The following is a 13,350-nucleotide window of genomic DNA, read 5'->3' on the forward strand; positions in this document are numbered from 1 at the left end:
TAGGTAGATTTAAGTTTATTATAAAACATAAAACTTGTATAGAAAAGTGTAACTTTTATGTCATATTTTTCTCTCTAGGGGATGAAGTTTTTTTTTAAAAAAGGAGGTAATAGTGTGATATATGTAAGCAACAAATGGAAAATAGCATTATGTTGCAAATAGAAATCACCATCATAAAACCTATGTATTACGCAGGTTAAGAAACGCGCAATTCTCAGATAAATGTCATCAATTTATTCATTACTCTCGACTGTAACGTTGAGCCTAATAAATCATGTCAGTTAAATAAATCTAAATAGTTTCATTACTTGCGAAAGCCATCCAACCGTGCAATGCTTACTTCTAAGTATTTTGTAAAAGGACATCACCAATTCGTTTAGTCTTTGCTTTAGATATTGGTTCGCTTAATTTGATCTTAAAATTTTCCCAGAGTAAATTATGGTAGGATCCACACTCAGTCGTGGGTGGAGTTTGAGCACGGTGTTCATTAGGATAAATTATTATCAGTAGCAAATTGTCTTAATTTGTTTCCTCATTTGTTTAGTTCTCGGACTGAAGTATTATAAGCATCACTAATATAAAAGTATAAGCATTCCTTATCTTCCTTCAAAATCTTATAAGATTATCCTTTAAGAAAATATGTATTATTTAAATCTATACTGCAGGATTACCATCACTAAGGTAAACAAACAGTTTAGTAGATATCAGAAAAATTGTTGTTTTTAAACATTTCTATCGTTAACCTGATTTCAGAAGGATCAGCTGGTGTTAGATTAGCAGTAAAACTTACTTATATCATCCATTTAAGCAAATTCAGATTCCTTATAACTTTTGGCCATACTATAAAATAATTTGCTTAACCTTTTTGTCGAATTAAAGTTTAATGGTTAATTTTTTTAGAATATACTTTTATATTTCATAAAGGCTCTTTAACGCACCTTTTGTTTTAAGTTAATTAGCTTTAATCAAAATTATCACTTCTTCATAACTACTACTATCATTGTATACATATACCTTTATCATACTCAGATATTATAAGTCTTTACCACTTTCATCCTATCCATTCATTTATTCTTCTCTATTTCAAAATCTCACATAAATCGCTTATTTCCACATATAACTGATTTTAATATAATAAAAACGATATTTCAACGGGATTTTAGTACACCAAGATCACGAAATATTAAAACAATTATTTATTCATTTAACAAACAAATGTATCTGAAACATGAAACAAACATTATCTATCTGGAGTTTCCGTAAATGTAGCGTTCAACTCGTAACTTTCACCATTTAAGTTTGCATAAATTGGTTTCGTTATGTCTCCGACATGTTTTCTGTCATTTGATGCAAAATTAACACTGAACGAGTATTCTCCTCTTTCACCTTTATAAACCATCACTGGCCTCGTGACGTAGTATTTTTCGTATGGGGCTTCTAAGTCTTGGCCCGGATAGACAAATACCTGGAACAATTAAGAAAATAAGATTTTATGAATAAAAGAAATAAAAAATAATACGTTTCAAATTGTACACATTTGAGTTTAGACCTGCTTATTACATTAGAACATCTGATCAATCTGAACATCAAATCAAAATCTTGATTAAAATTGATTTTCATGATCAACAAATTAAAAAGACTTAGCTGCTTAGACTGAGAAGCCTATAAAAAGATTTATTTGCAAAGTAATGAGTTAATATTTTCTGAGCTTCAAGATATATGAAAAATTGTAGCTGGGCAGGGTTACTAAAATCACATTAGAATGCAGTTTTCCAAGAGTAGTTTGTTCGACCAATTTAATATAAATTCAATTGAACAATATTTAGTTAAAATATTCAATGAAATTTTCAATGTAAATGGCAGCTCTGCAAGACTTAGAGGTATATCCGCATTGTTTCTTCTAGAAAGACCTTTAAATCTTGATGAAACTAGTATTCAAATTATTTAGTTTATCTTTGGAATTTAAAGTTGTTTCTACTTTTTGGTATATCAGAAATTCGTAAATAAAACCTTTAATTAAATTTGATAAAGATCTTAAAATTTAATGTAGACCGATTGTAAGAATAATTGAGAAGTTTGCATACAGTCAACCGTACCTTCAATTTGTTTATACAAAGGTTAATAAATAACGGTCGTAAAGGCAGATTATTAATAATCATCACGGTTCTTAGGCAGATCTGTTAAGACCTTTTGGAACGAGTTTTTAGGTATGTGAAGACTACTCGAAAATAATAATAATATAACGTTTATTAACCTACCAAAAAAAACGTTAACATTGATATAATTGTTTTAAGTATTAAGAAAAAATCCATAAAAGAGGCTAAAAGGATGGATTAATAGCTTTTTCTTTATTACAAGAGAGCTGTTAAAGCCTACGAAATAAACAATATAAAAAATATAACTATTGTTATAGTAGGGCCGCACAAAAAATAAAAATTAAGTAGTTAACAGCACTGTTACAGAAAATATATAGTTTATATTAAATCATGGATTAATATAATTAAGGGTGGCTTATGGCAGATGGAGATATCCGGTGCTTAAATTGCCTCCAGCTAGCCCACGAGATACATTTGGTAAACCTAACCATATATATATATTATTATAGTTGCATCGTTCATATAGGTTGCATCGATGGGCGGGTCTATATTTCGCGCACATCATTTACTCCATCTGTTCGGTAATCCGACTATAATGCTTAAATTCTTATCATTTTATATATTTAAGCATTATAGCCGGATTACCGAACAGATGGAGTAAATGATGTGCGCGAAATATAGACCCGCCCATCGATGCAACCTTGGCAGATTTAGACGAGGAGAATTATGCCTACTTATTTTAAATTATTTTACCGTACAGCTTTGCTTTGTAAACAGCTTTTTTTTAAATATAATACGGTCGCCTGTAAAATGGGTCCAAACTGATTTTGAGGTTGTGCCAGGTAATGATATAATAATCCCTTTTAAGTATTTTGTTATGCAAAGTTATGTTAATATATTGGAGTTTACCTAAAAGGGATAGGTAATCCCTTTAAGTAATCGTGCCAGGTCAAACATTTAGGGTTAACTTGGCCAGGTTCATCAGAACCGAGCGCTACCTGAGCGCTGGAAGTTTTGCCTATAAGAGTAAGGACCAATGAAAATTGTCATACCTGAGCAACAATCAAGCGCTCAGAGAGCGCTTTTTTCTGATGAACCCGGCCATTATAAAATATAATTTTATGATCATAATCTGATTTTGAGAATTACTTAAGTAGCTTTTATTTTTTTTTTAATATGTGTTTTAAAATGAAAGAAGGAATAACAAGCTAGGGGTTGCGCTAGTTGGCCTGTGAGATTTAAATTTATAGATTGAATATAAGTATATATTTGTTCCTTATTTAAAAAAGGAACAAATACTACATTTATTTTACTACATCTTTTACACATTATGTTTAACATTATGTAAAAAATTAAAATTATTTTATCATCTCATCCTGGGACACACTGTATATTAAAAATATTTATTACCTGCTGCTTCTGCTGTAAACTGGACTTTTTGCACTTTGTTGTATGCTGGATGCTCGTTATCACATCACATGTTTTATATATGTTCATAATCACTTCCTTTTCAGCAATGGTCAAATGTTTTCGTACTCTTTTCTTGGGGGGTGACAATGGGGGTGTACGTGGCGCGTCAGCCATTATTTTTTAACAAAGAAATTAACAAATTACCAAAAAAAATAAACAAAATCTCAACTTTTCAATATTGCGAAGATTCAAATATTTGAATAGCAGAAAATTCAACCAAAACGATCTAAAGCCGCTCGACTAATAAAATTAAATAAAACCCCAAGTCATGAACCCTATCGAGGCTCTGGGCCACACCTCCGGCGCAGAACGATCACGTAAACACTCCATCTGTTCGGTAACCCAAGTATAATAAAGACTATAAATTATAATTATGTAGGGAAGGATAAAATAAAGAAAAAGCTGTATATTGACTTATGTTAAGATTAATAGCAAAAGTAATTTTGGCTTTTTATAATAGACTGAATTTATTGTAACTTATAGACAAAAAAATATACAAAGAAATTAGGAACACTACTCTCGCTACACAGACTACTAGTAATATTTTTTCTGCTGCCGATGCCGCCTTGCCTGGCGGAATACACGAAATGTTCGTTCGGACTACAGTGGTCTCACATAAGAAATAAATGTCAAAAATATACAGAGTGTCCATCTATAACCTGACACATTTTAACTGCTTATAAGTCGAGAACGGAAAATGACAACAATGTGCGGTTTTTGCAGAACTTCATCAATATTTTTAAAGTTTTTTTTGACAGTGTTGCCAAGTTTTAAAATTTACCTGAAATAAGAGGAAAAAAATTGATGATTTTCAAAGGCCGATTTCTCAAAAATTTTAAATGTAACACCCTGTATTTTTTAATTTTACATGAAAGCCTGTTCAATCCCCTTTCCAAAAATGTATAAATTGTCTTAAATTCATTATTTTTTTTACAGAGCCAATTTTAGTAAACACCTTTTTGAAAATTTTCCTACAATAAATACCTGTTAAATAACATTCTCGGTATCAAGTAACAACAATAACAATTGTAGCTTGTCAAGGAGGCTGTAAGTTGCACAATTTGTTTTGTTGGCTTCAACTACTGTCAAATCTTTTTAACGTCATTCGTTGGCAGTCCCAATAATCTTATTTCTATATGTATTTTTTAAAGATTTTGAAAGATTTAAATATGTTTCCCACCCGGAAAAAGGCACGTTGCGTGTTATTATTTAGTGAATGCAAATCAGTTACGCAGACGAGAAGAAGATTTAGGCTGATTTTTGAAAGGGCTCCACCTTCACGCAATTCTATACTTCATTGGGTACGCCAATTTTCCCAGGAGGGAACAGTTAAAAGAAAAGTTAGAATAAACCTAAATGCACAAGATAATCTGTTGGATGATATTTTGCTGGTAAAAGAAGTGTTGTCCTTAAACAATAACCAAATATCTATTAGGAACATAGCTCAAACGACAAATATGTCAAAACGTAAAGTACATAAAATTCTAAAAATAATTAAGTTTAAACCCTACGAAATTCAAACTTTCCAAAAAAATAGAAAATCGCGTCATTGAAAAAAGATATTTAATGTGCGAAACACTACTAGATCTTTTTAGAAATGAGCCGGATACCAATTTAATAATGTCTGATGAGGCAACATTTCACATCAGTAGTCGAATAAATAAGCATAACTGCCGAATTTTTGGGAGATGAAAATCCTCGAGTGTATGACGAATTTGAAAGAGATTCTCCTAAGCTGAACGTTTGGTGTGCAGTATCGAAATCTAAAATTCTCATTTTTGTTTCACGAAGCAACAGTGAATGGAAACAATTACACCGATATGTTGGAAACATTTTTTTATCCTCAACTTCAGCAGGATGGAATTTTAGACACGGTCTACTTCTAGCAAGGCGGTGCACCACGACACTTCTCCAGGGTCGCAAGGGATTCCTTAGATATTACTTTTGGAAACAGATGTATAGGGCGAGCAGATCCAATCGAGTGGGCACCTTATTCTCCCGATCTAACCATTCCAGATTTTTGTATATGGGGATATGTAAAAGACCGTTGCTACAATCCAACCCCAAGAAATTTGGATGAACTGCGCAACAACATAGTAAACGTTTTCAACTAAATTACACCGCGAATGCTACAAAACGCCTTCGGCAACTTATTTCTCCGTCTACATTTGTGTTCCGAGCAAAATGGGGGTCATATTCAGCAGCTAAATTATTAGTTATAAATTAAAATTAATTTCTTTAATTATTTGTTGTTAAAATTGTTGTAAATAGTTGTAATTTAATACATAGAATAAATACTTTTTATAGACATGGCAATAGCGCAAATTATTTAATTATGATCATGCTAAAGCGACACATAGGCAATTACCAGAAAATATTCATCAATCACCGAATATGTATTCCAGGAAAATTTTCAAAAAGGTGTCATTTACTAAAATTGGCTCTGTAAAAGAAAAATAATGAATTTAAGACAATTTATACATTTTCGGAAAGGGGATTTAACAGGCTTCCATGTGAAATTAAAAAGTACAGGGTGTTAGAATTTGGGTGTAAAAATTTTGAGAAATCGGCCTTTGAAAATCATCAACTTTTTTCCTCCTATTTCAGGTAAATTTTGAAAGTTGGCAACATTGTCAAAAAAAACTTTAAAAATATTGATGGAGTTCTGTGAAAACCGCACATTGTTGTCATTTTCAAGAAACACAAAGTCTAAAGTCTATGCTTCCGGTAATGGACATATTTTTTGAAAACTACCTTTAATTTCACCACTGGCAGTCTTTATTGTAACTACTCTTGGGATGTCGTCTCTTCCCGGGTGAATCTGGATGATTCGGCCAAGCTTCCAATGCGTTGGTGAAAGGGTTATCTTCTTTTATAACCACTAAGGTGTTCTCCTTTAGGCTGCTTTGGTTGGTTTTCCATTTTGTCCGGATTTAAAGTTACGACATAAATTCCTTACTCCACCTTTTCCAAAAATGGAGCCGCATATACTGGATGTGCTAATAAAGGGACAATCTGTTTTCTGCGATAGTACTGACATTATACTCTGATACTGAGGTGAAAGATTTACCGATAAGGAATTGTGCTGAAGTTAAGGGAGCAAAATCATCAGGATCAGAAGATAAGGGCGAGAGAGGTCGTGAGTTGAGTACGGATTCAACCTGCACCAATAGTGTATGTATACAAACCCTCGAAGGTGAGTAAGGTATCACCTATAACTCTTTTAAGATGGTGTTTAGTACTGCGAACCCCTGCTTCCCACAAACCCCCGAAGTGAGGAGAGTATGGTGGAATAAACTTCCAAGTAATATTGGCATTAGTAGCATACCCTTCAACGTCATTCTTATTTCTCTGAGAAAATCTTTTAGCTCAGAATTAGCGACCACAAAGTTTTTACCATTAGGGCAGCCACGACGACTCGAGAATCTGCGCAAAGCCAAGATAAATGCATCTTTTGATAAGTCAGATACCAACTCTAAGTGACTAAATCACAAAACACACGACTAAACATATGTACGACTTAGTTGTGCGCCCCGATCGACCAATCTTTTCTCTAGTTAGTATAAGACCTGCATAATTAAGTCCTACTACATCAAATGGCTGTCTAGCATTTAGCCTTTCACTGGACAAGTCGTCCATAATTGGTTTAGAGACACTAGCATTAAATCTAAAACATTTTATGTATTTATGCGCTATTTGTTTACATTGTGACTTACCATTTATGGGCCAAAAACCATTACGAATGTTTGCCAGCAATTGCTGAGAACCACCATGAAGTGATCTAATATGCTCACTGTTTTGGGATTCTTGTGTTTCCCCTGGCTGGGCTAAGATATTCCGAATTTCGGTTTATTAAAAAGGCTACTCAATTTTACAGCTTGCCTTTATCGGTTTGAGTTACTTATATATGTTTCTTATATTCTTAAACTGAACGAATTAAAACTACTTCTTCACAGCCTCTTCTCTACGATTCTCCCACGTCGACTCGTCGCGATCGCGCAGGTTAAAGCGGAGAGCCTTGATTGACCTGTCCGGTCACGTGATGCAAACGTAGAGTACAGATTTTCTCGTTTCCTTGTTTCTCGCATTATGCAGTAAAGGATCGAGTAACGCAGGAATGATAAATCAAATTTAGCTATTATACAGTGTCGCACTAGGATAACCATTGAACAAATAGCTTGAGTTAAATAAAACTAATCAGTCACTCTGAGGAATTAGTTTTGTAAGATTATCTTTTTCCGGTAAAATAGCAGGATGCTTTTTATGAAATTTAAAATAAAATTGACGAATTCGATCACCTACACGCAAGATTCCAGAAGTGTTTAAAAAAGTAGGTTTAAAATCTTACTGTCTTGGGTTAAATGGGTTAATTATTTTCAATATTTGTAATTTCCTTAAAAAAATGTTTTCGTTGACATACCTTAACAAGAATCTGTAATGCATAATTAAGCTCACTCAATGTAAGTATACCAGTTTCACGCTCATTTTTTAACTTTTTGGCGTTATTTTCCCATTTTAACATATAAGCAACCACTCTTTTAAGGCGGTGCAATGATTAAAATCTTTCAAGTAAAGAAAAGTTAATACTCTGATGAAAAAGAAAAGTATAATAATTTTTTCGTATAACAGGTAGGTCTTTCATAAGAATACTAGAGCCTTTAGGCCATTTAGATATATCGGATAAAACGAATATTGTCCTGATCTGACCACCAGATAGATAAGCTTTGTAACTCAATAGGATGAATACCACGCGAAAAAATGTCCGCAGGATTACAGTTAGTAGTTACGTAGTTCTAACTGAATGTCGATGTAAGCTGCTGAATTTGAGAAACACGATTACTTACAAAAGACTGCAATCTACCTGGTTCAGTTTTTTACCATCTGCTTAGTACTAAGCAGGTCATCCAGTTTATAAGGTCTGATGATGCTTTATTAGCGAAACATGTAACCTTCATGACATATATATAGGATGTTTTAAGACCATTTTTTTTCTACTTACCTAGGTCTCTTTCAGATAATGGATGAGTTCTTTCAATTCATTATAGAATGCACTAGACGGACCTCACTCAAAATGAGCATCACAAGCCAAAGTCAATGCTTGCAATCTGATTAAAAAGGTTCAAAAACTATTCTTTAGGTTCCTTTATGTCAGAAAGGTAGATATATTCATACATTGTTTCATATAATGCTATGTTAACTTGTTTTAAAATTCAGCAGTTGGATCATAGGAGAAATTTGCATTCAGCCCTTTTTACCTATTATGTTGTAAATCATATTAAACTGCTGCTTTCTTATAAATAGTATTTAATTCATGTTCCAAAAATACATCTAAGAATAAATAAAAATATAAATACGATGTTCACCTATAAATACGATGTTAAAATAATGTAGCAATGAGATAATTAAGTGTGATATAGATGTTTTAAGTTTTTCTGTAACACAGATAAACGATGCCTTTATAGCAAATGCCTAGTCTGCAAAAAGCTGTTAAGTCTTAAAATTTTATTTAGATTGATAGTGTTTTTTTGCTATATAACTAAATAAAAGAAAGATATTAATAATTTGTTATTTGTATTTCTATGCTTTTTTTCGGCGTAAGTTTAGCCACAAAATATATATATATATCTTATAAATAGTAAAGCATATTTTTACTTTAACTTTTTACTTTATTTAGAAAAAGCTCTTAATTTTTAATAGCTTCTCTGTATTCTGTTAACTAATTAGTTAAAAGCATAATCAAAACTTCGTATTTTTTTAATACTCGAGCCTCTACTAACAATATTAAATACTAAAACACAAGTCGAATAAATATAGGATGGACTTAAAAGCACTTTATTTATATAGCTATTAAAACTTTACCTCTTATACACGCTATACTATAGCAAGGTGATAAACTTTACTCACTAATCTAAGTAACTAAAACAACACTTTTGCCATATTACCATGCTTAACACTGTAAAATTTATGAGTTCCCACATTACTTTGCTTTTTTGCAGGGAAAATTGTTAAGTGCACTTATCAATTTTGTTTTTCTTTCATATAATACTCTAGTAAATAAATATGTAACGTAGAGTAAGTTTTTAACATAATTTCCAAAATTGTTTTCCATAAAGTTAAGGTATTTTAAAATAATGAAAGTTAGTAAAATATTTATTTTATTTGCTTTAACCATATCCTGACCAAAACAAAATTTAATTTGTAAAGTAAGCAAAAGTTTTTAGACAAGAATAAATCAAAATACATCGGTTAAATTAGAGTTGCTTAGGAAGTTTTAGCATTAAAATTTAATGGAATAACTTTAGGATCAATGCAACAAAAAATAATAATAAAAAATAAATCCTTTCTAAGGGTCTGCGACGATATTAAATAATTGGCAATGTGAAACTTGGAAAGAATAAAATACATTTAATTTTTTTAGCTTAATTTCAAGTCATTAGCAAAAATGTAAAAATAGCACAAAATGAAACATTCATATATATCGTTTATATAAATATATATTTTTTTTGGTGACATGTGGCATTTAACCATGCAGCCAGTTACAATTTTAATATTTTATTTGATTTACTAATATTATGTATCGCATATTTCTAACTACTCTGATAATTGTTTTAAAAATATTCTTTATGCAAATTTTTTTTTAATGTAATCTTATTTTTAATATCTAGATATATCTTATTTATAGGACGGTTCTTAGCTACATTATCCTATCCTAAAATATTTAAGACAGCGAGACACACTTCACGCCGCTGGGGTTTGTCAGGGCGACTTAATACAATACAAGGGATGTTGATCACAGAAATATAGGTAATGAGACTTGGAACTAGGATAACTATTCTAATTAAAAATCTAAAATAAATAGTAAGTCTTACATTTGTAATAATAATACTAATAATACTTCTTTATTTGCTCATATACATCCAACAGCTTAGCATCGTCAAAAAGTATAGACTGTCAAACGCCAATAATACAGTGCATAAAGGGAGACATTAATGTATCAGAGTTTTACCTATATAACATAGCAAACAAAAAACAAAATACAAAGTATATGTGAAACATTTGTTATACAGGTATGAAAGTACAATATTCGACAAATTTTGATAGACTAGGTTAAAGACTATTGTAGAATTTGTCCAATGAATATGGACAGATCTCCAAAATCAGGTTTTTCATTACTTGCTTAAATCTATTTAAATGTAGTTGTTTGTGGTTTCGGGTATTGCATTAAAAAGTTTTATGGCATTAGTCACGTAGCCCTTATGGGTCAGACTAAGCCGGTGTCGTGGAAGTAAGAGATTTCCCCCATATCTGCTGTCATATACGAGCCCTAACAACTATAATAATATGTTGGCACAAGCAGTTATTTTAAAATAAAATGCCCATTTAGCTAAAATATTTAATTAAATTTTTTTAAATCATAAATATGAAATGAACAAGCTTTTTTATAATGTTTAATATTGTTTTTATAATTTATTTATATATTTTAAGTTATTTAGTATTTAATTACTTGGTAAATAATTGAAAAATGCTGACAACTAAATATTGGAACAAGTGAGTTTTAAAAAAGGAAAATACAAATTAGTAAGGCGTAACGTCGCCCTTAAATAACAGCCTTAACTCTATGAGGCATTGTACCAACTAGACCTTCACAAAATTCAGGGGTGAAACTATCCCATATTTCCTGTAGTTTAGCACGTAGTTGTGGCAAGGTACGCTGCGGACTATTTCTTAGGCGTTGCTTCATTTTGTGCCAAAGTGTTTCGATTGGATTGAGATCCGAGCTGCTAGAGGGGTGTGACAAAACTTTAATATTATGTTCCTTCATCCATTTTTTGGTAGATTTAGCAGTATGACATGAGGCACCGTCCTGTTGAAAGATAAAATCTCCAGATGGATATAAATTTGCTGCACTTGGTAAAAGCAAATGTAGTGTGTCTGTGGAAACTTTACAGTCCTTTTAAGATAATCCTTATGGAATGCTTCTGTTTTGTCCCGAATCACACGCTTTCAATAATCTCCGACACAGACATCAAATTTGCTTTCGTCGCTATAAATAACTTTGCTCCAATTTTCTTTTGTCCACGAGAGTTTTGATTTGGCCCAAATGTAACGATTTCTTTTTTGAGTCTCCGTTAATAATGGTTTTTCTTTGGCCTAGGCGAAAAAATGAGAAAAATTAAAATAATATAGCACAGAACAGCCTATTAAACATACCTTATAAAAACTAAGACCGCTCTTGTGGATATATTTGTGGCAGCATTCTCTGGAAACATTTATCCCACTTTCTCTATTCCACTTTGCAGTTACTTCTCGTAGAGTATTTCTTCTTCCCGACTTACAAATTTTAATAATTCCTTACATTTCTTTGAGAAACAACTTTTGGACGTCCTGAACTTTTGCCGCGAACACCAATACTGGCAGTTTCACCATATTTTTTAATTATATTAAATATAGTAGTTGTTGCAACATTTAATTCACTGGAGATTTCTCGCATTGCTTTCCCTTTATGGTACTGCCGGATAATAATTTCTCGCACTTTTAGATCAGTAGGTTTTCCACGAGCCATTATTTTATTTTACTCATATTAAAAATGACAGTAATTGATTATTTATGGTCAAGTGACGCATCAAAATTTTTATTGTTGACAACGCACTACTTAGGTTGTTTATTGTTCACAAGGCACTACATAGTTGTTAGGGCTCGTAGGTGCCTACTATTTACTGTGCTAAATCTAGCAAACATCAGACATTGGTGGATGTATAGGCCAGGCATTGTAATGATTTTTAAATTTTTGAATAAAGGTCTACAACTATCTGTTGGTTTTTTGTTTTCTAGAATTCTGAGTGCCGATTTTTGCAACTTAAATGTTCTCTGCCAGTCAGCCGAGTTACCCCAAAATAACAGTCCATATAACAACTTTGATTGAAAAAGTCCCATATACGCCATTCTACATACTACTGGAGGCGCCAATTGAACAATTCTGCGCAACAGAAAAAGAACCGACGGGAGTTTTATTGCCAGATCTAATATATGGCTCTTCCATGATAATTTATTATCTAGATAAACACCCAGAAATTTGATCGCGTCTATTCTCTGATGTCTTTCCCTTAAAGAGAAATTAACTCTGTTTTATTTAGATTCAAACATAAATTATTGTCAGCAAACCATGTTTTTAACTTGTGAAGTGTTGCACTAGTTCCATTCTGTAGGGAAATCAGATCTGAATGCCGAAGAGTTGTGTCACCCGCATATTGTACAGTGAGCGGGTAACTCATTTACATAAAGTAAAAACAGAAGAGGACCTAAGATTGATCCCTGAGGCTGTTATTGAAAGTATGGAGGATGTTCTTCCTTCACAAATCACCATCTGACGCTCACAAAGGTAGGACTAGATAAGTTCCAGGCAAATACCCCGGATACCATAAAAATCCAACTGGCATCTGACGATGTTAGGGCACACAAATGTATTCTCTGCATTAGGGCAGGATTAGAGGACGATAAACATCGTCCTAGAGATGGCAAATGCATGGTTTATAAAAGACGTATGAATCAGTAATAATGGCTAATATTGAGTTTAATGTGAATAACGGTAATTAAAACATTAATAAGATATTATAAGCAAAATTTGCATCATGATTATAATGCCTCTATCGGTTTATTTAATTTTTACATAGATAACGACTTTAATATTTTATTATTGCAAGATCCTTATTGCTATAAAATTAATGATAGATACGTTTTACCTTCTTCAACTGCTAACTATAATATAAAAGGTAAAAAACACGAA

General features: G+C 32.1%; 1 protein-coding gene across 1 annotated transcript in view; it reads right to left on the reverse strand.

Moving 5' to 3' along the window:
• Positions 1-1,181: 1,181 nt before the first annotated feature.
• The window catches only part of LOC126736811 (uncharacterized), a 410,403-nt gene continuing 398,234 nt past the window's right edge, over positions 1,182-13,350 (reverse strand). The window contains exon 7 of the mRNA XM_050441363.1: positions 1,182-1,465. Within this exon, the coding sequence (XP_050297320.1) occupies positions 1,241-1,465 (225 nt within the window). The 3' untranslated portion in view covers positions 1,182-1,240. The remainder of the gene's footprint in view (positions 1,466-13,350) is intronic.

The sequence above is a fragment of the Anthonomus grandis genome, chromosome 5 (assembly GCF_022605725.1).
Source record: "Anthonomus grandis grandis chromosome 5, icAntGran1.3, whole genome shotgun sequence".
Taxonomy (NCBI): Eukaryota; Metazoa; Arthropoda; class Insecta; order Coleoptera; family Curculionidae; genus Anthonomus; species Anthonomus grandis.